Source organism: Crocuta crocuta, unplaced genomic scaffold (genome assembly GCF_008692635.1).
Source record: "Crocuta crocuta isolate KB4526 unplaced genomic scaffold, BGI_CrCroc_1.0 scaffold70, whole genome shotgun sequence".
NCBI classification, from domain to species: Eukaryota; Metazoa; Chordata; class Mammalia; order Carnivora; family Hyaenidae; genus Crocuta; species Crocuta crocuta.
Window position 1 is genome coordinate 4249037 of NW_027528417.1, and position 24917 is coordinate 4273953.

The 24917-nt window shown below is 39.1% G+C and overlaps 1 protein-coding gene across 12 annotated transcripts in view; it reads right to left on the reverse strand.

The window, feature by feature from the left end:
* CLASP2 (cytoplasmic linker associated protein 2) overlaps positions 1-24917 on the reverse strand; it is a 166886-nt gene that overhangs the window by 98264 nt on the left and 43705 nt on the right. For 6 of the 12 annotated variants that reach the window (XM_077754285.1, XM_077754297.1, XM_077754294.1 and 3 more), the window contains exons 8-11: positions 11007-11086; positions 7608-7700; positions 3186-3331; positions 624-759 (exon numbers count right to left, since the gene is read on the reverse strand). In XM_077754285.1, coding sequence (XP_077610411.1) covers positions 624-759; positions 3186-3331; positions 7608-7700; positions 11007-11086 — 455 coding nt within the window. Of the gene's footprint in view, positions 1-623; positions 760-3185; positions 3332-7607; positions 7701-11006; positions 11090-24917 lie in introns of all 12 variants that reach the window. The other 6 variants (XM_077754289.1, XM_077754291.1, XM_077754288.1 and 3 more) reach the window with 1 other exon arrangement.

The following is a 24917-nucleotide window of genomic DNA, read 5'->3' on the forward strand; positions in this document are numbered from 1 at the left end:
CCTAATGTTAATGCCTTTTAACAGAGAACCAATCCAGACATTAAGAAAAATTAGACATATAGACAAGGGAAGGTGCCCAAGTACATGAAGTTGAAAAACCAAGTTAAAAAGTATTATTTATACATTTAAAATATAAATACTATATTTATATTTTGTAATAAATACTGTTTGTATAGGCATAAAACAGAAGTTTGGAAAAGTATATACTGAATGGCTAGAGTGATTAACTGTAGAAGAATAGAATTCAAGAGGGGGGGATTTATTTTTCTTAACTTTTTTGGGAGGCACCTTCAAGATACTGAGGATGAGAAATACTAAGAATTTGCCTACTATACCATGGCCTACAACATTTTACTGTTTTACAGTTGCCCATTACTACCTATAACATAATTACGCATACACACATACACCTAAGTGTAGATGCACGTGTATCTATCACATTCAGTGCAAGTGTATTTACTTTGTAATCTTCTGTATTATTTAAATGTTCTACAATAACTGCAATAAGCATATATTTCTTTTATCTCATAAATAAGTAAATAAATAACAATACCAAAGACTTATTTCAGTATACTGAAAAAAGAGAGAGGGGAGGAGACCGGGAGAAAGGCAGAAGAACCTACCCGAATGATGAATCTGATAGCTGCACATCCAGAAGTTGCCATGACTTTTGCACTATTGGGGACGAGATTAAAAAGCGTAGGGACAATGGCTTCAGCGCCATGATCAAACTTGTTTCCCAAAACTGTTGAAAGATGTCTACAAAAGAAGACCAAAGAATGTTTGTTTGTTTTTTTTATGTTTGTTTGATTTTTAAGTTATTGTTAAGTACAGGTAGGATCTTTAAAAATCTTATTGAATTACTTAAAAAATATTCTCATTGAATTAACTTTAAGTTAATTTTTATTTAAGTTATTGTTATTTTTTATTTTAACCAGTTCTAACAGCAGAAAAACAAAAGAGAAAGGGAAGTGCAAATATTACTCATTTCCTTCTTTTCCCCCCTCTTTAATTGTCTAGCCCAAAGCTGAAATCTGGCATTTTACCATACTTTACAATGGCAAAGCCAAGCCATCTGATCTCAGAATTTAACCATCATCTTGACAGGTAAAAACATTCAGCCCTGATTGCCCTGACTTTTATTAGTCTTTATCCATCAGATATGTCTACTTGATGCCCTGATATCAATTTTAAATTCAACATATTTTACAAACAAGTTCAAAATCTTTACCCAAATCACTACTTCTCAAGACAGCCACTATTTCTATTAACGAGACTACCACTATTTTTTTTGGTCAGCAATACTCTCCTACATCTTTGGTGTAGGATTCCAGAATTTTTGACTGAAAATACACGTCTATAACATGGTAGTTAGTTGGGTGACCCTAAGGATGTCTATCTTTTCTTTCCAATTTTGTAGTTAAACAACTAAATTCAGTCATTAATTGCATGATTTAGTTAGAACACTTTGGAAAGATCACTCACAGTTCTGACAACTGCTTCCTTTCTATATATCTTATTTAAAGTACACCATTGGGATACACTTAGCTCCAAAAATTCATGCTCTTGATTCAAAGAGGAACTCAGACTCAGGCTTATTTACTAGCGTTCAGTTATACTTTCAGTTTTCTAACGTCTAAACTTGTGGGCAAAGAGGAACCTCAAATGAGAAGCAAGCAGACAGTGTGGTCTTCCTTTAAAAAGTGAGTTTTGTTCTGGCAGGCAGGTGATGTACTTGGGAATCAGCTCGATCTTTATTATTGAAAGGAGCCTTATTTTAGAACCATTTTAGTACTATTCCTATACAGTGGCCTTTCTGGGACCTCTGTGAATGCCCGGGGTGTTCAACGAGGTTTCTGCATTCTGACCCATCGGAACTTGAACCTCCCCCAGCCCGAAGGAGCTCTGGGAGCTATTGTTTACCAGCAGCAGCTTCCAGCAGCAGCAGCAGCTCTCTCCCATCCGGGGAGCTGCACCTTTCACGGGCACAGATTAGTGTTCAGCGAGGCTCGTGGGATGCCTTATGCAGCAGGATCTCTAGAGCTCTTTCGCTATTCCTCTCCCTACTCTTCCGGATTCTGCATTGCAAACTGTAACCACTTCAGCCTTCCGAAACGCCAATCTCTGTTTCTCCTTCAACTCAATGAAACGGTCTTGCTCTGCCTGGGTTCTTTCTTCCTTCTCCATGGTCCAGAAAGTATCTTTTAGTCAAAACTGTGCTGATTATACTGCTCAACTGATTTGTTTCTTTCAAGAACCACAGTCCTGCTCTGTCCACTGTCCACTATCTAGAAACAGCTGTTCTGCATGTTCCATCCACTTTTCGGCAAGAGAGCTAGTTCTGTACCGACATGTTGCATCGTTAGCTAGAAGCAGAATTCTCGCCAGGGAGTATTTTTCAAGGTTATATTTTCTAGATTTCTGTTTTCCTTTTTATTATTGCTTTTAAGAGACATTCAGTTATTTTGTATATTGAGTTGTAGCTAACATCTTGTTAAAGACACTTAATTATCATAATTTACCTATATATGCTTGTGGTTTTCTGAATGGATAATTATATCATCTGTGAATAATGTCAGTTTTGTTCCTTTTCTAGCAATCCACATAGTTTTCATTTCCTGGGCTATTTCCCCCACTGCTCTGACCACGACATCTAATATAATTCTGATTACAGATATTTATAGCAGGCATCTTTGTGTTCCCTAGCTTCAAAGGAATGTTTATATAACAACAGTACTCAGATCAGAAATAGAGGCAAAAGAAATTGAAGTGTCGTACCATATTAGAATTTTGGGAAAAACTTAGATATTGATAAGTTAATGGCACACGTTATAATTCCAGGATAACTGTTAAAGTTTTGGAACTAGAAGGCTTAGTATCCAAATCAGTAAAAACAGAACAGTTCTCAGAGCCATTCATTTTCTTCTTATACACTTAGTGACCAAAAATGAACCAGTGGGCTTTAGACATATAAGCACCTTTTAACATTTTTGTTAAGAAAGATTAAAAAAGAAAGAAACAAATCACACAAACTGAATCCTTCTTTATAATAAAAATTATTTCTGGATCACATACATGCTGTTTTGGGGTTATCCTGCTACTAAAGGCTTTACTTAATGAGCACTGAATCACTGAGTACTAAATTTTCTCATAAAAAAAGACTAATCCAGAAAGAACATACTTACGCTACAGTAATGCAAGCTTCTCTAACCACCTGGGATCTAAGATCCTTCGCTGAAAGTTTCAGTGCTCCGTCCAACAAGCGTAAATGTTGGAAAAAACAGTCATATTGTGCAGCTCCAGCAACAAGCAATGATCGAATCTTCTTAAGCTAAAGTAAAGAGAACTTTCATTATTGACATAAACAGTGTCAGTGCAAAAAAAAAAAAAAAAAGTTAACAAAACTTCATTATTTAAACAAAATTTAAAAAGTAACATTTCAGGGGTGCCTGTGTGGCTCAGTCAGTTAAGCGTCTGACTTCGGCTCAGGTCATGATCTCACGGTTCATGGGTTTGAGCCCTGCGTCGGGCTCTCTGCTGACAGCGCAGAGCCTGGACCGTTTCAGATTCTGTATCTCCCTCTCTCTCTGACCCTCCCCTGCTCACGCTGTCTCTTTCTCTCTCTCAGAAATAAATAAAAAACATTAAAAAAAAGTAACATTTCAGTATATTTGTATAGCTACATTCAGACATTTTAACAGTATTAAATGTATTTTATAAACAAACATGCAAACCACAAAAAGCTTTCTGGAAAAGAACGTTATGTATAGATTTAGTTATATACATAATGGACATACGTAATGTATGAATAGGTAAGTAAATTTTAAAGTTTTAAGGACGTCTTTTTATTGGGTAAAATGCACATTAACATAAAATTATTTTAAACATTTTAAAGTATATATACAACTCAGTGACATTAGGTACATTCAAAATGGGCAAACATTACCACTGTCTACCAAGGATGCTATTTTCAAAGGGGCCAAAGTTGGAACCTGTATTCACTCACAAGCAAAAGTGCAGAATCAAATGGCCAACTACTGTGCCAGGTTCATATTTTAATGCGGTCACATTTATTTCGTGAAATAAATAGCTCTTTCTCCCTATTTCTATCCTTCAGCATGACTTTTTAATAGAAGGTTGACAAACATGCTCCACAGGAACACCGGACATGCCAATAAAGTCACATAACCAAAAGACACCCACAGGGCACATCTGTGCTCACACACGGAGGAGCTAAAAGTTTACCTATCATATCCATTTTTATGTATAATTTCACATTAAACTCTGAGGTCCTCTAAAATTTTAAGAGATCTTTAAAACTAAATCAGGGGCGCCTGGGTGGCTCAGTTGGATAAGCATCTGACTTCAGCTTGGGTCATGATCTCACGGTTCGTGGGTTCGAGCCCCACGTCGGGCTCTGTGCTGACAGCTCAGAGCCTGGAGCTGCTTCAGATTCTGTGTCTCCCTCTCTCTCTGTCCCTCCCCTGCTCATACTTTGTCTCTCTCAAAAATAAACAAACATTAAAAAAATCTAAAAAAAAAAGATAAAAAAATAAAACTAAAGCAGATGGATTAACAAAGAAAAACATAAAAAAGATACTATAATAGTATGACAAAAATCTGGAAGGAGAGTTAAATCAGAAGACACCTAAACAAGATTAACTAAAAACAAAACAAATCACAATATGGTATGAAAAATTATGTGTAACAGAGGAGTACGATATACAAAGAATGACAATAAAGTGAGAAAAAGACAAATAATCCAATATTAAGTTAGGCCAAATAAATACATGAAAATGTGCTCATCCTTACTAGAGATAAGCAAATGCTAAATTACAATAAAGAGACATCATTTTTCTCCATCAGACTTAACAGCATCCAGTATGAGAAAGAAAACAGATGTTCTTATTGTAAGGAAGATTATGAGTCACTAACACCTTTGTTCAAAACATCTTATCAATATCTACTAAAATAAAATTATACCTATTCTCTACTCAACAAGCTCACTTTAAAAAATTTAACCTACAACAAAACACCAGTGTTATAAATGTGTGCAAGGATGTTTCTTGCGATGCTGTCAAAATAGCAATAAAGAAAAAGCAACTGTTAAGTCTGTTAAATGGGAAATGTTTAGTAAATTACATGGTATCTTTTAACTAAGGAATATATGTACATACTGATCTGCACTCAATATACCTGAGCAACTATTATATGCTTGGCACCTATAGCAAAAGTACCAAATGGGCATGATTTATGAAAGAAAGTGAATGAAAATAAGTTATTAATATACCTAGTATGATCTCAATTTATGTTTATAAAAGGAGCGTGTGTGTGTGTGTGTGTGTGTGTGTGTGTGTGCAATCTCTCTTTATCTTATCATACATTCACAGAGAAGAGGATATACTCCAAAATGAAACATTGGTTTCCTTAATAGGAAGTAAACTATTAACTTTTTCCTTATAAATCTTCTGTACTGTTTTCACTTATTAAAATGAGCCTATGTCACTTTTCTTTTATTTTTTTAATGTTTTTTTATTTATTTCTGAGAGAAAGAGTCTCGGCACAAGCAGGGGAGGGTCAGAGAGAGAGGGAGACACAGAATCTAAAACAGGCTCCAGGCTCTGAGCTGTCAGCACAGAACCCGAAGTGGGGCTTGAACCCACGAACCGTGAGATCATGACCTGAGCCAAAGCTGGACGCTTAACCGACTGAGCCACCCAGGCGCCTGCCTATGTCACTTTTCTAATTAAAAAAATTAAAAGACCATCTATATGTTTCCAAAAGAGTTGTTTCAAAGTAAAAGAAAAAACTCATTTTTTTAAAAAGTAACCTCACCCAAAGTGGGGCTTGAACTCACAACTCCTTGGACTCTTGACCCCAAGGACTGAGCCAGCCAGGGGCCCCAACAAGAAACTCTTAAGTACCAAGTTTGTGTTTCATATTGACAACATCTAATTTGTGCTGTTTCTCCACAGACTGCCTATGACATGTCTTCCCATCTCCTACTGACCTCAGAGTTGAAGATAGAGTAATGAACCATATTTAACAAAAACGGGACATATTTTCTATGAAAATACTTTAATACCGTAAAATATGTAAACTTCCTATTAAAGAGAAGCTTAAATTCTTTTGTTCGTAGAGTCATAAAGGCCAATTTTCAAAAGGCCGTATGTGATTGGTTAATCAAAGTGGAGGTAGAGACCAGGCTGCTCTCGGAGTAGAAGACTTCTGGCATTTTAAGGACATGGAGGTACTTACCTGGAATACCACATGTAAATTTGACAAATTTACAAATTTTAACATATACAGTCCTTTGTCAATGTAGAAATTATTTTTAAAATATTTATCAAATATTTTCTCGAGGAATTTGGGCTAAATTATTCTTTTTTTTTTAATTAAGTTTATTTGAGAGAGAGAGAATGCACGCCAAGTGGGGAAGGGGCAGAGAGAAATGGAGAGAGAGAGAGACTCCCAGGCAGGCTCCATGCTGTCAGTGCAGAGCCTGATGCAGAGCTTGAATCCACGAACTGCAAAATCATGACTCAAACTGAAATCAAGAGTTGGAAGCTTAACTAACTAGCCACCCAGGTGTCCTCCCAAGTAAAAAATTCTTTTTTTAAAAAAAATATTTATTTTTGAAAGAGAGAGAGAAAACACAAGTAGGGGAGGAACAGAGAGAGAGGGAGACACAAAATCCGAAGCAGGCTCCAGGCTTTGAGCTGTCAGCACAGAGCCCGACATGGGGCTTGAACCCACGAACCAGGAGATCATGACCTCAGCTGATATCCAGGGCTTAATTGACTGAGCCATCCCCAGGCGCCCCTGAATAAAATATTCTTAACTCAAGGATATGAGACTTTTTCCTTTTCACATCATGGGTGAAAAATACTTATCGTATTCAGAGACGTGAGAAAAGAAAGAAAAACGGCCAAACAGACATATCATCAACTTCCGTCACTACTATGTAAGTATCAAGCATGCAGGCAAAGCGAGCTGCTTTATCAGAGCCTTCTAGGAGCTGAGAACATGGCTGAGGAACAGCTACGTTCACCGCAGCACACAGAGCCACTGCCCAGGGACATAAGCGAAGCTCACACTTTCCTGCTCAGTCAAGAGGAAGCACATGCAGGGGTGCCTGGGTGGCTCAGGTGGTTAAGCGTCCAACTTCAGCTCAGGTCATGATCTCACGGTTGGTGGGTTTGAGCCCCACGCTGGGCTCTGTGCTGACAGCTCGGAGCCTGGATCCTGCTTGGGATTCTGTGTCTCCCTCTCTCACTGTCTCCCCCCCGCCCCATCCCCGCCCATGCTCTGTCTCTCTCTCAACAATAAATAAACAATAAAAAAATACTTAAAAAAAAAAAGAGGTAGCACATGTGGAGAGACAAACAAATATGAGAGACGGGTGCCACTGATCAGCACAAACAATGAAAACTAACCCTAACTAAGAGAATTCCTATCACTTCAAAGTGATTTCCAGAAAGAAATTTCAGCTATCAAACTCTCGACTTCATAAGCAAACACTACGTAGAAATATTACCCAATGTCCATATTTTTGGAACATTGAAAAAAAAGGGGAAAGGGATAAGAAAATAAAAAATAAAACTTACTGCATTGGCACGCTGATCCCAGTCGTGTTTGTCATCTGACAATATTTCCCTGATTTTATTTAATGTTTCTTCAAGTTCTCGACTAGAATAGATCTTAAAGATACAAAATTATAAACATTAATATTTCCTGCTATAAGCAACATCAAAACTGTGCCTCGATATTTACAATAATCTTTTAAGTAATAAGGTTAATTCCCATTCTAGTACCATTTTTTTAAAAAATAAAATACTATGTAATTTATTTTGTACCGCAGTGATGAGTGGCAGTATTGTCGCTCCCATCTTATTTTATTTAGTTTTAGTTTATATCCAAGTTAGTTATATGGTGCAGTAATGATTTAGGTGATTCATCCCTCACGTAGAACACCCAGTGCTCATCCCAGCAAGTGTCTGCCCCAATGCCCCTCACCCGTGACCCATCCCCACCCACAGCCCCTCCAGCAACCCTGTTTGTTCTCTGTATTTAAGAGTCTCTTATGTTTTGTCCCCCTCCTTGTTTTTATATTATTTTTGTTTCCCTTCCCTTAAGTTCATCTGTTTTGTATTTTAATTTTTTTTTTTTTATTTATTTCCAGGAGAGAGAGAGAGAGATACAGTGTGAGCAGGGGAGGGTCAGAGAGAGAGGGAGACACAGACTGAAACAGGCTCCAGGCTCTGAGCTGGCAGTCAGCACAGAGCCCGACGCGGGGCTCGAACCCACGAACCGTGAGATCATGACCTAAGTGAAAGTCGGATGCTTAACCAACTAAGCCACCCAGGCGCCCCATCTGTTTTGTATTTTAAATTCCACATAGGAATGAAGTCATATGATATTTGTCTTTCTTTGACTTATTTCACTTAATATACTCTAATTCCATCCATGTTGTTGCAAATGGCAAGATTTCATTCTTCTTGACTGCAGAGTAACACTCCATCGTATATATACATGCCACATCTTCTTTATCCATTCATCTGTCGATGGACATTTGGGCTCTTTCCATACTTTGGCTATTGTCGATAGCGCTGCTGTAAACACTGGGGTGCGCATGCCCCTTCGAAACAGCACACCCGTATCCCTTGGTTAAGTACATAGTAGTGCAATTGCTGGGTCATAGGGTGGTTCTATTTTTAACTTTCTGAGGAGCCTCCACACTGCTTTCCAGAGCGGTTGCACCAAGTCTGCATTCCCACCAGCAGTGCAGAAGAGATCCTCTTTCTCTGTATCCTCGCCAACATCTATCACCTGAGTTGTTAATGGTAGCCATTCTGACCGGTGTGAGGTAGATTCTCAGTGTGGTTTTGATTTGTATGTCCCTGATGAGGAGGGATGGTGAGCATTTTTGAATATGTCTGTTAGCCACCTTCTAGTACCATTTTTAATGGAAACTGGGAACACATTATAGACCATAAAATAAAATGCTTTGATTTGTCTTCCTTACCTGTTACCCTTATGCTATTTCTCCGCTCATGAGTAACTTCAGATATATTCTTAAAAAGATGCAAATATCCTAAGAATTCATTTTAAGCCTAATTTCTCAAAATGACTTCAGGTATATATCTATTGCTTTTATACCCTTATTATTACACACGACTGCAGAAGGACACGGTTTAGGTTAGCTCCCCCACACTTTAACCAGGGTAGCTACAGGCTCTGTTTTCTCAGGAGCCAACCGTTTGTCAAACACCACTATCCTTTCATTCACTTCATTATTCACATAACAGGAATGCAAAATGCTAGGCATGAAGGATATCATGGTGAGAAAAAATAGGTCTTTGCCTTATGGAGTTTATAATCTAACTACGGAGAGCAAATCATATAGAATTGCAAATAGAGAAGTACTGCCAAAAAGATTACAATTCCCTGAGTCTCTCTATATACAATAGGAGGGTTGAACTAGGTAAGAGAGTCAAGTCTGAACTGAGAGCTAAAGAAGGGGTCGAGCATCCTCAGGCCATGTAGGGAGATTAGCCTTCCCTAGAATGAAAAGAACATGCAAAGGCTCTGTGGCAGAAGGAAAGTGAAAGAAGGCCAAACCACAGGAGTAAAAAGTGAAAAGGGGGCCAGGGAAACAGCCAATGACCCAATCATAAGTCAAAAGGTGCATGATATTTTTCCACAGCACAAAGGTTCAGAGCAGGCATGCGATGCAAATAGGTTCAGTAAGAAGGACTCTCACAGAAAACAGGCAGAGGGCAGTGAAGGGGTGAGGCTCAGACAGTTGCAGCCATGTTGCTGACCATGAGGGAAGACAAAACGGAGGAATCCAGAGTGAGAAATGGAAAGAAAAGGGGTCCTGGTGATATCATCAAGTAATATCAAGCAAATACCTTCATCAAAACAGTCTTTCTTTTTCAATAGCCATTAATTTCCCCTTTTGCTTGAAACACCCCCCCCTCCCAAAACAAGACTACAAAGGGGAGCAGGGCATGAGACGGGGTGAGGTAGGGGAGTCCAGACACCATTCTGTTAGAGAATGACTGATGGAGGGTTCAGAGCAGCCTTCTCGCCTCCCAATTCCCCTCACAACCGTCCTTCTGCCCAGTTCCAGAGGAACGGCAGGGCCCTCAGCCGCTCTCCATCTTACTACGTGTGATGCACTGCTCTGGAAGAGTGTCAGGCTTCCTCTCCCCCAAGCAAGGGACGCAGGGTCACCTCAAAAATGTATTTCAGTGAGAAGGCACACAACTTTTCAGACATTCTTTTAGGAGATTATACAAGCAAAAGAAGTCTGAATACCACTGAGTGGGAAATCTGTCGTATCAGGCTTCCTGGGTTTCTGACTTCTGTAAACGGATTAAGTAACGGTTTCCACATACAAAACCCTGGAAGCATAGGTTTCTAAGGAGAAGATAATGAATCCCATCTCGGACAGGCAGAGTCTGAGACGCCTCTGAGGCCTCTATGATGACACGTGAGGTACACAACAGTGGGGAAATTATTTTGGGGCTCAAAAGAGATAAAAACCTGTGCAGGAGCTGAAGCCAGGGGTGTGAAGGAAGTGACTTAGTAAGAAAGTGGAAAGGAAAGGGCCTACTACTGACCCCTATGAAATCCCAATATTCAACAGCCAGGTAGAGAATGGTATGCCTGCAAAGGAGACAGAGATGAAGTGGACAAAAAGGTAAGAGTGTAAAAATAAAACATAACGAGTCAAAAAAAGGGAAGAACAATGTATCACAAACAGCATTAAAAAAACGTGGATGTACTCGAACACTGCAATGTAAGGATTCAATATGGATTCTACTTTAGTCTCTGAAAAATCACTTGAAAATCTAACTGCACCAAACAAATTAACAGCTCGGAAGTCATAAACCAGTCATTTAAGGAAAAAAAGAACTTTTAAAAAGAGACAAAAATAATTACATGAACAGGTATGTGAGCAAAACTCATGGGGAGTACCACTTTACTGGAATCCTTACCTGAACAGAAGGGACATCTGTAAAAGCTTTTATAAAATCATCTTCATCAACTGCTCCAGCACCTCCTTCCTTAGAAGCACCTGCTAATTAAAAGATTTATTTATTTTTAAGTTTATTTATTTTTTTGAGAGAGAGAGAGAAAGTGAGCACAAGTGAGCAGAGGAGGGTGACAGAGAGAGGGAGAGAAAGAATCCCAAGCAGGCTCCATGCTGTCAGTGCAGGGCCTGATGCAGGGCTCGAATTCACAATCCATGAGGTCATGGACCTGAGCCGAAATCACAAGTGAACACTCAACTGACTGAGCTACCCAGGAGCGCCTAATGTTTACTTTTATGCATTTTATTACCAAGGAAAATATGAAAAGTATAATAACTCTTTTGATATCAACAAAGGCATAATTGAGAGACGTTCCATTTTATAAGACAGCATTAAAATAAAATCAACATCTTTCAGAAATGTCAAGGTACATAGCAATTGTTGACTAATTCTTTATAAAATAAGAGGGCAAGCTAGTCATCAAATCCAAATGAGAAGAACAGAGCCCTCCCATCCTTATTCAATGCAACAGCGAAGACACATGAAATAGGGGTGCCTGGGTGGCTCAGTTGGTTGGACGACCAACTTCAGCTCAGGTCATGATCTTGCGGTGTGTGAGTTTGAGCCCTGCGTTGGGCTCTGTGCTGACAGCTCAGAGCCTGGAGCCTGCTTCAGATTCTGTGTCTCCCTCTCTCTCTGCCCCTCCCCTGTTCACACTCCGTCTCTCTCTCTCAAAAATAAATCAAGCATTAAAAAAAAAAAAAACCCACAAGAAATAAAGGTGAAAAGACAATCATTTAAAAAGGTAAATGGCAGGGCGCCTGGGTGGCTCAGTCAGTTGAGCATCCAACTTTGGCTCAGGTCATGATCTCACGGTTCGTGGGTTTGAGCCCCGCATCAGGCTCTGTGCTGACAGCTCAGAGCCTGGAGCCTGTTTCAGACTCTGTATCTTCCCCTCTCTCTGACCCTCCCCTGCTCACGCTGTCTCTCTCTCTCAGACATATATAAAACATTAAAAAAAGAAAAAAATTGCCTATTAAAAAAAAAAGGTAAATGGCATTGTTAATGACACTAAATATCAATAAATAGTGGCCAATAAATGACGCAGAGGGTCCACATGTGCAACAGTGCTTAGGAGAGCAAACATGAAAGAAACAAGGGTCTTGCCTATCTAAATAGGCAAACAAATCTTCCTTGACGGCACACAGACAATAAAAAAGTAAACCTAATAGGGAGTAGCTGTTTAAGAGCCAGGAATTAAGCCCCTGTCTTCCAGCCCCACAGGCACCCTTCCACGTTCTGTGACGCTGGCCTGCCTGGGACTGGGTAAACCATCTCACCTCCAATTCTAATGGTTTCCTGTTAAAGTCCGTCACTAGGGGCGCCGAGAGCCAGGACGGTGAAGGAAGAAGGGACCTGCTCCTTCTGTGTCTGTAAAACCCTAGCAACTCTGCCAGGAGGCTCTTTCAGCAGCAGGTTTTCTAACCCTCAAGAGACCAGCTCCCCACCCACCACAGACTAGCTCCTCGCAGAGGAATTATTAAAACACCTTTACATTTTAATAATTGCAACCTCGTTTTCCCAGCTTAGGAGTAGGAGCTGTTAACTGTAATTACTACCTCCACGATACTTTCGTGTTTTGTGTTTGCATTTTTAATTCACCACGCCCATCTAACAATTCTTTATATTAAATTCTCTCTGTAAAAATAACTGTTGTGGGTTTCGTCTCCTGAATGAACCCTGGTGGATGGAGCTAGTACTTAGTTTCTAACTCTATGCATTTTTCTTCATGGTAATAATTCAACATATTCTAATGTATTTCAACCACATCAAATGTATATCCTAAGGGACAAATGACTTTAAAATCTATCCAATTAAAAACATTAAATAATAATATCTCCCCAATTAAGTTTACCATCTACCAAAGGAAATATTAATACTTCAGAAATGGATTTACAAAATTAACATTGTCCTTGGGACACCTGGGGGGCTCAGTCAGTTAGGTGTCCAACTTGGGCTCAGGTCATGATCTCAAGGCTCATGGGTTTCAGCCTCAGGTCGGGCTCTGTGCTGGCAGCTCAGAGCCTGGAGTCTGCTTTTGATTCTGTGTCTCCCTCTCTCTGCACCTCCCCTGCTCATGCTCTGTCTCTAGCTCTCAAAAATAAACATACGTTAAGAAAATTTATAAAAAAATTAATATTGTCCTAATAAAAAAACCACTGAGGATTCCCAAAGGTATTTAAGAAGCTCCTCAACTTTAAAAAAACAAACAAAAACCTTTGAAGATCCATCTTGTTGTATGTCAGTTTTAACAGCAATGAGAGATGGACCACAGAACAGTATAACAAAGTTGTAAAGCAATATAAAATGGCAAATTAAAAGCAATGACAATTTAATAAACTAAAAGGCATGAATGCATAATTGCTACAGAACTCTCAATTATAAGAGTAAATAAATTAGTTATTCCCTAGATATTATAAAAAAAATTGAGTAACAATAAAACTCTCAACCCTGTGCCCATGATCAGTCTTAGTAACTAAGAGATTAACTGAAAAGAATTAGTTTAAGCAAAGAAACAAAAATAAGATACCTAATCGTATTATCTTAACATCTCATAACATACTACATTCATTTACCAATTAAATCTCTAAATATGGGTTTTTTTTTTAAGTTTTTTTTTTCAGTCATCTCTACACCCAGTGTGGGGTTTGAATCCATGACCCCCAAATCAAGAGTCACTCTCTCTCTTCTGACTGAGGCAGCTAGGCACCTCTGAGTCTCACGGTTTTTGGCTTTTCTTTTTAAATTTTAACACTATTTTTGAGAGAGAGACAGCATAAGCAGGGGAGGGGCAAAGAGGGAGACACAGAATCCAAAGCAGCCTCCAGGCTCAGGGCTGTCAGCACAGAGCCCAATGAGGGGCTCAAATTCATGGACTATGAGATCATGACCTGGGCCAATGTCAGATGCTTAACCGACTGAGCCACCCAGGCGTCCCGAGCTTCATTATTTTTAACAATGGGTCTCTGACAGGAAAGCACAAGCCTAGATTTTTATGATTTCTTCCCGATCTTCCACAGCTGTCCTGCCCAGCCCAGCCCCCACTGCAACAGAAATTTCTTTAGGGACTTGTCCTTATCAAGTAGTTCCTAAACAGTCAACACAATTTTTGTAAAAGCAATTTTCTTTCCTCTTTCATTAAATATAGGTTGTTCACTTATATACCACTTCTTGCAAAATGCTTTGTTACAGTAACCAGAGGAACCATGAGGCAAGTCTGAGAACAAATAACTGGCTCCTGGAAAGTGCCCTGTCCGCTGCTAGAGGAGACGCGCACAGCTGTCCCAGAGCTGAGCCAGCTGACAACTTTGGTGGCTCCCGAGGGGATGGCACGATCTTACGGAGGGACGGAGGAATGAAGGCAGATCGGAATGAAGACTTACTGCAGCCTACACGCAGCTTCCAAAGGGCATCTTATGGAGGACAGAACGTAAACTCCAGCATAGTAACCCACCGGCTACAAAGCAACGTCAGAAACCTTCAAGGGAGAGCAGAGCATCGGAACAAATCCCAAAGAAGGCCAGAAAGATGTGCCACAGACAAAGGACACACACAGGAAAAGTCTAATTTTTAAAAAGTCACAATTCCCTCTGATGATAACGCCTTTTACTACCCAGTGAGTTATGCCCGAGGAGCAGGGCCAAATAACTGGAGGGGAGGGGAGGGCAGGTGGGCTAGAAATTACATGGCTTCTGAAAGCACCACAGGAACTGCAGAGTAAGGCTACCAGCATCACTAAATGTAGCCTTATGACCAGCTGAGATGTGACAATTAGGCTCTGCCCCTGGACACGGGCATTACAGAATTTCTCAAGAACTTGCATAGTTTTGGGGCGCCTGGGTGGCTTAGTCGATTAAGCGTCCGACTTTCGCTTAGGTCATGATCTCGCGGTTTGTGGGTTCGAGCCCCGCGTCGGGCTCTGTGCTGACTGCCAGCTCAGAGCCTGGAGCCTATTTCAGAGTCTGTGTCTCCCTCTCTCTCTGACCCTCCCCTGCCCACGCTGTCTCTCTCTCTCTCCTAGAAATAAATAAAAATATTTAAAAAAAAAAAAAAAAAGAACTTGCATAGTTTTGAAGAGTTGACCCCAATCTATCTCACTCTTACCTTTGAAAATCGTTTTGTATAAGCAGAGCTGCCGCTCGGGGCAGTGTGCCGGGTATGTGAAGAGTCTAAGGGCAGAGGACAAGTGGATCCCGTCCTTCCTTATCTCTCATATGAATAATAAGTAAACCCTTTGACAGTCCCAGTTTGCCTAATGCTTCCCTTCTCCTTGGTTTTGATCGTGTGGCCAACAAAACAGAAAAGGATCTCTGCGTCGGGGAAAAATCTGTTGGACAAACTGTTCCACCTCACAATCACTATTCCATTTTCTGACAGAGCCTTCAAGTTCACCTAAAAGATACTATCAAATAGTTTTAGCGCCAACAAGGAGAATGAATTCCACAGGCAGAGTCAAGATGAGTGATGGGTTCTAATGTCATACTACCGCAAGAAAAGGACAGCGCGTGTGCACACGAAAGGGAGAGGGATTTAAGTAAAGCGAGTCTGCGAGCCGGGGCGGCACAAGGCTGCGGGGAAGAGCAGTGTTGGCCTCCGACTCGACAGAGCTCTTTCAGACACGGGTGGGGTGACGATCACACCGGAACATACCGATGGGCAAAAACAACAGAACAGATTTGCCCAGTTGTCCACGCGTTCTAAACCAGGGGTCAACACACTTTTTCTGTAACGGGCAGAGAGGAAGTATTTTAGACTCTGTGAGCCATATGGTTCCTGACGCAATTACTCAACTCTGCCGCTGTAGCCGGAGAGCTGCCACAGACAATGTGTAAAATGAATGAGCAAGGCCCTGTTCCAATGAAGCTCTATTTATGGACACTGAAATTTAAATTTCATTTCGTTTTCACATATCACACAATCTTATTCTTCTTTTGAATATTTTTAATCATTTAAAATGTAAAATAAATAACTAAATAAAAGCATTCTTAGCACCTGCATAAAATAAAACCAGACATTGGCTGGATGTGGCCTGTGGACTACAGTTTGCTGATCCCTGCTCTAGAACTCACCATAAACTAGCATTCACTTGGATGGGACAGTGGGGGGCATCAGAGGGTTCTGACATTCAGGAGATAAAGGTATTGTTTCTAGTAAGCTAGAATGACTAGGGCAGGCACTCTCAGAAATTCCCAAATAGTACTTAAAGGTTTAAGTATAAAGAGAAACCTTCATTCTACTTAGTCCTCAACTACTAATAAGATGAAGTGCTGGATGCAAAGGTGAATGAGCCAAAGGGCAAAGCAGCATGTGTCAGAGACCGGAGCAAGGGGACCAAGTCTCAGAAGTGGAAACGGGCAGGTCCTTCCCATGTCCCAATAAAGAGACCAGCCCTTAGAGAATGATGAATAATACAGAAAAAGCACAGGGGGTAAATATGGTTTCAACCTCAACAAAATTCATATAAGACCCAGAATTTTAATTTTATGTATTTATGTATTTATTTTAAAGTTTTATTTACTTTGAGAGAGAGAGAAAGAGACAGCACAAACTGGGAAAGGGGATGGGGGGGAGGGGAAAAGAGGATCTGAAGCAGGATCTGCACTGTCAGCAGCGAGCCCAATGCGGGGCTTAACCCACAAACCGTGAGATCATGACCTGAGCCAAAGTCAGACACTTAACTGACTGAGCCACCCAGGTGCCCCTAAGACGCATAATTTTTAATGTGAGTTATCCAATGAGAGCATTACCAGTACTTCTGAACAGTGCTACCAAGAGTCAGAGAGAGTTTAACCTAAGAATCTTCTTTCAAGTATGGCTGAAAAAGACACTCCGTTGAAAACACAAGATTTTTATGCAAAAGGAGGAAATATTTCAGGAGGCAGAGCCCAGAGTTCAGCACAGAACCAAGAACAGAGGAGAGAACACTCGTTTAGAGAACCACACCCAGAGAAAGAATGAAACCCAAACACTTACAATCCCAGAAGGAAGAGAACCTGACAACAGGTTCCTACTGGATTTGAAAACTGCTCTAAGTCAGTGACTACTATGAACTTCCTGTCCCTTTCCTTTTTTTTTTAAATAATTTTTTTTAATGTTTTTTATTTATTTCTAGGAGAGAGAGAGAGAGCATGAGCAGGGGAGGGTCAGAGAGAGAGGGAGTCACAGACTGAAACAGGCTCCAGGCTCTGAGCTGGCAGCCAGCACAGAGCCCGACATGGGGCTCGAACCCATGAACTGCGAGATCATGACCTAAGCGAAAGTCAGATGCTTAACCGACTAAGCCACCCAGGCGCCCCTGTCCCTTTCCTTCTTGAATGGGTTGCCCGTTATGGACATTCTGTTCTGATACCCAATTTTGTATGCTAAGTATGTGGGGTGCAAGTAAGACGTCTTTCTAGTTCATAGGCCTTTGGATGGAGAGGAGCTACACCAGAAAACTCTCACATGTGACCCGATGGGACCACAGGACTTTGAACCTGATGCTATAAATCAGTTGAAACTTTTGCGAAATGCCCATGAATGTATCTTGGACATGAAAGGCATGTGAATTATTGTGGTCAGAGGGCAAACTGCAACAGACTGTTTGCAAGAATAGTTTAACAATTCCTTGTGTTCTTGAATGCTCCTTTCACAATGTGCGACTCTGCAGCTCTTCTAAACCAAACATGCAGTCTCCAGCCAACAGGTGAGGAGTAACCTCAAATTCTCGAGTTGAGATAAGACCTAGGCGAGGCTGAAGGGGTCCCTGATTGGTGATTCTCCAATTTTGAGCAGTAATAAATCTCTGAGGAAAGGTTCTACAATTGCCAATTTAGGCTCAAAGAACTCTCATTGGTTAAATTAACTTGAAACAACGAATTCACAAAGTTCAAATACACAAGGCAAACCATTATGAACTAAGAGTCACAGGTAAGAAACGGATAATGAATTTTAGAATTAATTACAGACATTAGAATTGTCTAATATGGACTACAGAACAAATGTGAATATAACAGTTAAAGACATATGTGGACAGAATCACAAAGACACCAATCAACCAAGGCATCAGGAATGACCAGTGAATCTGGGGGAGGAAGTGCCTGCCCTCCCAGCTATCAAGATTTACAAAGCTAATTATGACAAGTAGGGTTTAGTGCAGAAATAGACCAATTAATCAAATGAAGAAATTAGAGACTTCAAAAATAGACCCACAAATACACGAAACTTTGATACATGACAAAGAAGTGATTCAGATTAATGGTGCAAGTAGAAACTACTAACATAATAACATCCTGGGGCACCTGGGTGGCTCCGTCAGTTACGCATCCACTTCTTGATTTTGGCTAAGATCATCATCACATGGTTTGTGGCTTCAAGCCCGCATCGGGCTCTGCACTGGCAGTGTAGAGCCTGATTTGGATTCACTCTTTTTCTCTTTCTACCCCTCCCCAGCTGGTACTCTCTCTCACTCTCTCCCAGAACCAATGATAAATAAACTTGAAAAAAATAACAAAATAATATCCTAAAATTCAACAAAATGTTGAGACATGGATTATCAAGAAAAAAGGCATTGCCTTACTAAATATTAAAACTTAACAGTAGACATTCTGAATCTCATGGAAGATGTTAGTTCCCCAGATTCAAATCAGACATTCAACTACAGACTCCAAAAACCACAAAGACCAAAAAGAAGAGCAAATAAAATGACCCACAGCACATACTTGTAATACAACTAAGAGGAGACTAACTTAACACTTCAAATTTCAATTTAAAAGTAAATGGGGGAAAATGAACATTCAAGGCCATCCAAGGCCAGCAACGTCAACTACAGAGTCCTTACCAGAGAGAAAAATCAGAGGAAACTGTACAGAGGAAGATGATCCTGGTAGTGGTAGAACAACCTCAACTAAAAGTCCCCCCAGGGCTCCCAGGTAAGTAGCACTCAAAAGGAGAGGAATCCCTTGGAAGCTTGTGGACAAAGGAAAGAAAGAAAGGGAAGATAAGGGGCGCCTGGGTGGCTTAGTCGGTTAAGCGGCCGACTTTCACTTAGGTCATGATCTCGCGGTTCGTGGGTTCGAGCCCCGCGTCGGGCTCTGTNCCCACAGAATCATCTGATATAAAAAAAATTAGGATGCCTGAGGACATCTGAATACAGAATGGAAGTACTTAAAAGGAAGGGAGTATATAGTTTAAGAATTTACAAAAACTAAAATGGTGAGAAGGAACAAGTTAAATAGCATCACAAAGGAAAAAAACAAATCTAGAACAAACCCAGACCATCTAAGACAACTGGTCTAGACTCTTCAAGTCATATCAATGTTATGGATATAAAAATTGGTAAGGTAATTGTTCTATACATAACATTATGGAATCTTCTTGTATATGATAATGGTATTATAGATAATGATATTATAGATATAATGTAGCAGACCTTTAAAGTCTCAGGAGGAGCATATTTAATATTTATGGCGAATGTCATAATGTCTACAACTTACTTTCCAAATGTTGAGAATTAAAAAAAAAAAAGAATATGTGTGGGGATATATTTATAGAGTCAAACACTAGTTAGTCAATCCAGGTGATAAGTATTCATGTCAACTTTGCTATATGCTCAAAATTTTTCTTAACAAAGTGTTTGGGGAACCACTGACTATGAAAGTTAGAGTAGATACAGAGATACAGATCTGGAAAAAAGAAACTAAAGAATCTAACTGAAATATAACACAGTATTCATTCAATGAAGTAAAGAATGTTTTCTTTAATTGCATGGACAGTAATTAGCCATGCATAAGAACATAAAATAGATAAATTGTCATTGTACACAAAAATAAATTCCAGATATACTGATAAAATTAAGTGTAAAATCATAATTTTTTAAAAAGTTTATTTATTTATTTTTGAGAGAGAGCGCGCACAAGCCAGGTAAGGGGCAGAGATTGAGACACAGAATGTGAAGCAGGCTCCAGGCTTGAATCCACAAACAGTGAGATCCTGACCTGAGCCAAAGTCAGAGGCTCAACCGACTGAGCCATCCAGGCACCCCTAATTACTGTTTCAGAATAAATTGGAATAAAATATTTGCATAGCCTTGGGGCCGGATAATAGTCCTTTTTATTCAGATTGGGAAAGTTTTGGAAGTCAAAAAGAAAATAACACATGTATTACCTATCACAGCAAAAATTTGTTAAGTTTTGATGTAAAAATGCCATGGACACAGGAGATATTGAGGAAATATTTATGATTTTTAACAAAAGAATAAGAGGCCTAATATTTTAAAAATTGTAACAAACTGATGAGAAGAAAAAACAGCCCAATAGAAAAATGGGCAAATAACAACATCAGGTAATTCACAGAAGAGGGTATGCTAATATTATAAATGGATGTAAATATTCTGAACTTCAACAGAATAAAAACTCCAGGAGGGCAGCAGGGTCTTTGTTTTTGTTCGTTATTTCCCGGAGATCACAAAAACAGCAGCAAGCTAAACATCTACCAGCTGCTGGCCAGACTGATAGGTGGATGGGAAAATGCAAATTAAACAACAACAAAAATCCCCCACCATATTTTACCTATCAAAATGACAATACTTAACGAGGCTGTTACATTCGATGCTGGAAAAGGTAAAATAATGTCTTTATTAAAATTAAAAACACACACCACCTTTAATTGAACATTCAGAGGAATCTATTCCACAGATTAGAAGCAACAGGAGGTGCAAACACAGGAAAGTGCATGGAGATCTGCATTCGCGGTGACAGCAAAAAGCTACAGACAAGCTGAGTGTATGACCTCATGGCACATCAATCATGTGCGATTCTGTACAGCTATTAAAAGGATGTGATAGCTGTCATTCTTGATGCTGAAGGATGGATGGTTTGTGAAAAAAGCAAGTTGCAAAGTGTCTACTCACTAGTGTGTTTACTGTGGGCCAACGTAACATGTAGTCCGAGCACCTAATCAATGAACATGGAGCAAGAAATGGAAGGACACACAATCAAACAACAATGGCTATGGCCAAGCAACAAGATTAGAGAGATAAGATACTATTACACTAAACTCACTGTACTACTTGAATCATATTTACCTTAAAACTAAAGGGAAGATCGATGGCACCAGGACTTCTTATGATGGACAGTCAATGGTATGGCTTTTGTTGTAACTTAAGACAGAACAGGCTACAGGCCCATTGCTAAATTCCCATGGTTAATAATGGTATCTTGCTATATGGGATAAAACGAAGAAATACGCATCACATGCAGTTCTGGAAAGGAAATGGCCCAGAGATGATCCAAGAAAAGCCTCTGGCCAAGCAAGGGGTTCTTGTTTCATGTCTGCTAATAACTGTCTTATCCTGGATACATCATTTAACTCTCAGGAGGCTCAGTCTCTTCACCTGAAGTGGGCCAGATCATCTTTAAGATTAAGGGCTAAAACATTCTGCTTCAGTACCTTCCCTGACATTTGGGGGGAAAAAGAGAAGAAAACAAACACAACAAAACACACAAACAGAAGAGTTATTTGATTTTATATAAAGTTCAAAAGCAAGAGGTTTACCAGTTAAAAATTTGAATTCCAAGATTAAACATCCAATTCTGTGAGAGCTGTTTTATTAAATATATACCAATTCTCATGATCTTTATTTTTTAAAAGCATTTCTATTTACAATGAATAAATTCAGGTTTGCTTATTTCCAAATATTCTGTTTTTCTGAGAATCTATTAGTTGAGCTTTAAAATGACTGAGTCATGGATGCTGAAAGGTAGTGACCATCACTGTAGATTATAATCTTTGAGCTAAAGGATCTAGAAGAACTCTTATTTACCCAGTGAGATTAGTGTGGGTGGCAGTATAGCAAAGTGGGTTTTTGTGCTTTGCCCACTTATTTGATGCTTGACACTATACAACTTAACTTCTCCAAACCTAAGTTTGCTCATCAGTAAAATTAGGATAATAAATTAAGGAACTCTAGAGGGGATGAGGTTTAAATGAGAGAATATATATGAGAAGACGCAAGCATTTTTTAAAAATTATTACCTAAAGTATCCTAGAGATACAAATATTTTTTAAAAACCAGGTACCTTTAGCAATTATATTCTATACCACGAACCAAAAAGAAAAAGTATTTACCTTAATACAGAGCATTAGTAGGGGAGGGGCAGAGAGAGAGGGAAACAGAATCCAAAGGAGGCTCCAGGCTCTGAGCTGTCAGCACAGAGCCCAACGTGGGACTCAAACTGAAGAACCACGAGATCATGACCTGAGCCAAAGTCAGACACTTAATCGACTGAGCCATTTAAGTGCCTCCAATGTTTATGTTATTTTTGAGACAGAGAGACAGAGCACGAGCAGGGGAGGGGCAAAGAGAGAGGGAGAAACAGAATCCCAAGCAGGCTCCAGGCTCCAAGCTCCGAGCTCCGAGCTCCGAGCTGTCAGCACAGAGCCTGAGGGAGGGCTTGAACTCCTGGAACAAGAGATCATGACCTGAGCCGAAGTTGGACGCCTAACCGACTGAGCCACCCAGGTGCCCCTACCTTAATCCCTATTATGAAGTTACAATGGTTATTCAGGAAATGACTATTTAAAGGAATTCATTAAAAAAAAATGAAGGAATTCATTTTATCCTTTTATCTAATTAGCAAAACACAAAGGTAACACTCTGACACTCATGTGATATGGGTTTCTGTAACAATAATATGTTGGTATGGAGCAACCCATGACCCTGTTTTTGATTCTCCTTGACCTAAAGGCCACACAACTACAATATGAGTAAAACAGGTTGGCACGTTGAGCCAAAGAACAAAGAAAAAGTCACACACACTAAAGATTAAACACAGGTCCTGTTGGCTTTAATTAACTGGATAGGATACTTTGCTAAAAATAGTATACACCTCTTTAATCTTGACATATATCTCTGAGGAATAAATTAAACTCCAAAACTTCAAGAGTAGATTCAGTAAGCATTCCAGAGAAGTACACTTTATTTTTATTTTGGCAATCTTACTTGAAAAAACATTTGTTAAACGCAGTGGACTGTGATGGGCTTATTCAACTAATATATATATACCCCACATATACCATATTCGTTTACTAGCAACTAATCATACCTATCTGTATATTATATGCGTAGAAGTAGCAAATGAAATGCCTAGAGTGAATCCTCATTATACCATATACACTTATGAGAAAGAAAGTTTATAGCCTAGAAAGCAGAGTAATTATAGAGAGAGACAGGGCAGCCCAACCTTCAAGTATTTCAAAGTATCATGTTAACACATAATTAATGTTCCCTGCTTAAGTTACAAAGAGGCAGATTTTAAAGCGATATAAAATAGAATTCATTTATTCAGAATTGAATTTGGCTTATAACCTTTCTGGAGGACACTATGCCAAACTGAAAGATGAGAAATCCATGCATCTTTTGACTCAGTAAGCTCAAGAAATTTATTCCAAGGAAATGATTGGAGGAGATACGCTGAAAGATATCCATAAAAGCATAATGGAATTGTTGATAAAAGGAAATTCTGAAAGCAACCTAGCTAATATTTAGCAATGAATAGTTTTCAATTAATAAATTAAGATAATGAGAAAATGCTCCAGGTAAAATACTAGTAAGAAAAAAAGGTTTACAAAAGGACATAATGAATAGTGCCTGAATTTCTTAGTCCTCCTAAGAAAATATGCATACACATAAAAATTAGTGGAAAAGAAATTATGAAAGTAATTAGAAGAAATTTCGTCATAATATATCAGTTGATTATGCTCACATGTAGTGGTATTGTAGGTAGTTTTGTACCAAATTTTAATCAATGTGCATACATTATCCTAACCAGATATTGAATAGTCACCTAATGGGAATATTGTGAAAGGGACTGCTATACTTGAACACTAAACTGAACTATATGACCAATGTCCCTTCTAACTCAGAGATTCTAAAACTTTTAAGAAAACTTTCTATAACTAATCTAAAAATCAATAAGCCTCTGCCAAGAACAGAAAATCTAAAGTTAAATTTTCAAAAGACTGAGAGCCAAGAAGGGCATTAATTTCTGAAGGAGTATCAGTATCCTCTGGCTAGTAGCTCTTTTCTTAGATAGAAAAATAGGCTGTGAAACTAAATGAGCTGTGGCAAACAAAAGCAACAGACAAAAATTTGCAGAATTAATCTGCAATTGCCAAAAGAAGGATGAGAAAGAGGATGAGGAGGAGAAGGAAGAAGGAATGAAGACCTCGTCCTTCTTAGGAAGATGGATGATATAATCTGTATGAGTGATTAATGCCTACAATCACAAAAGCTATCTAGCATTTTTATATCTGGTAGGACTATAAACCAGACAAGGCAATGTGGCAAAAAAAAGATTGCTGTTTCCTTAAAAAAAAAAAAAAAAAAAAAAGCTGATTTGATCAATTTAATTAACATCAAAATTAAGTAAGCTTTTGTAGGTAAACTACAATCTCAATTTTCATCTAAGGAAAATAAAACATGAAAAACAGAGTTAATTATAAAATGATGAATGGCTCAGATTCACAAAAATGTTAAATATTATCACCATGCGTTTCAAGTATTAATCCATTTTAAGTCAAATAAAACCTGAAATAACTATATACCAGAAATCTATAATTCAAAAGTCAAGACAGAAAAATTCCCTTTGCAAGTAATTCAAGGTAGCCATATGTTACAAAAGGAAGAAATCACAGAATGTCATATACTTTTTACCAGAGATAAGAATGCATAATAGACAGTATCATGTAATAGGATAGGATAACTAACATTTGGATGATGATATATTCCTATAACACGGAGAAAATAATTAAAACATTAAAGCATAAATTACTCAA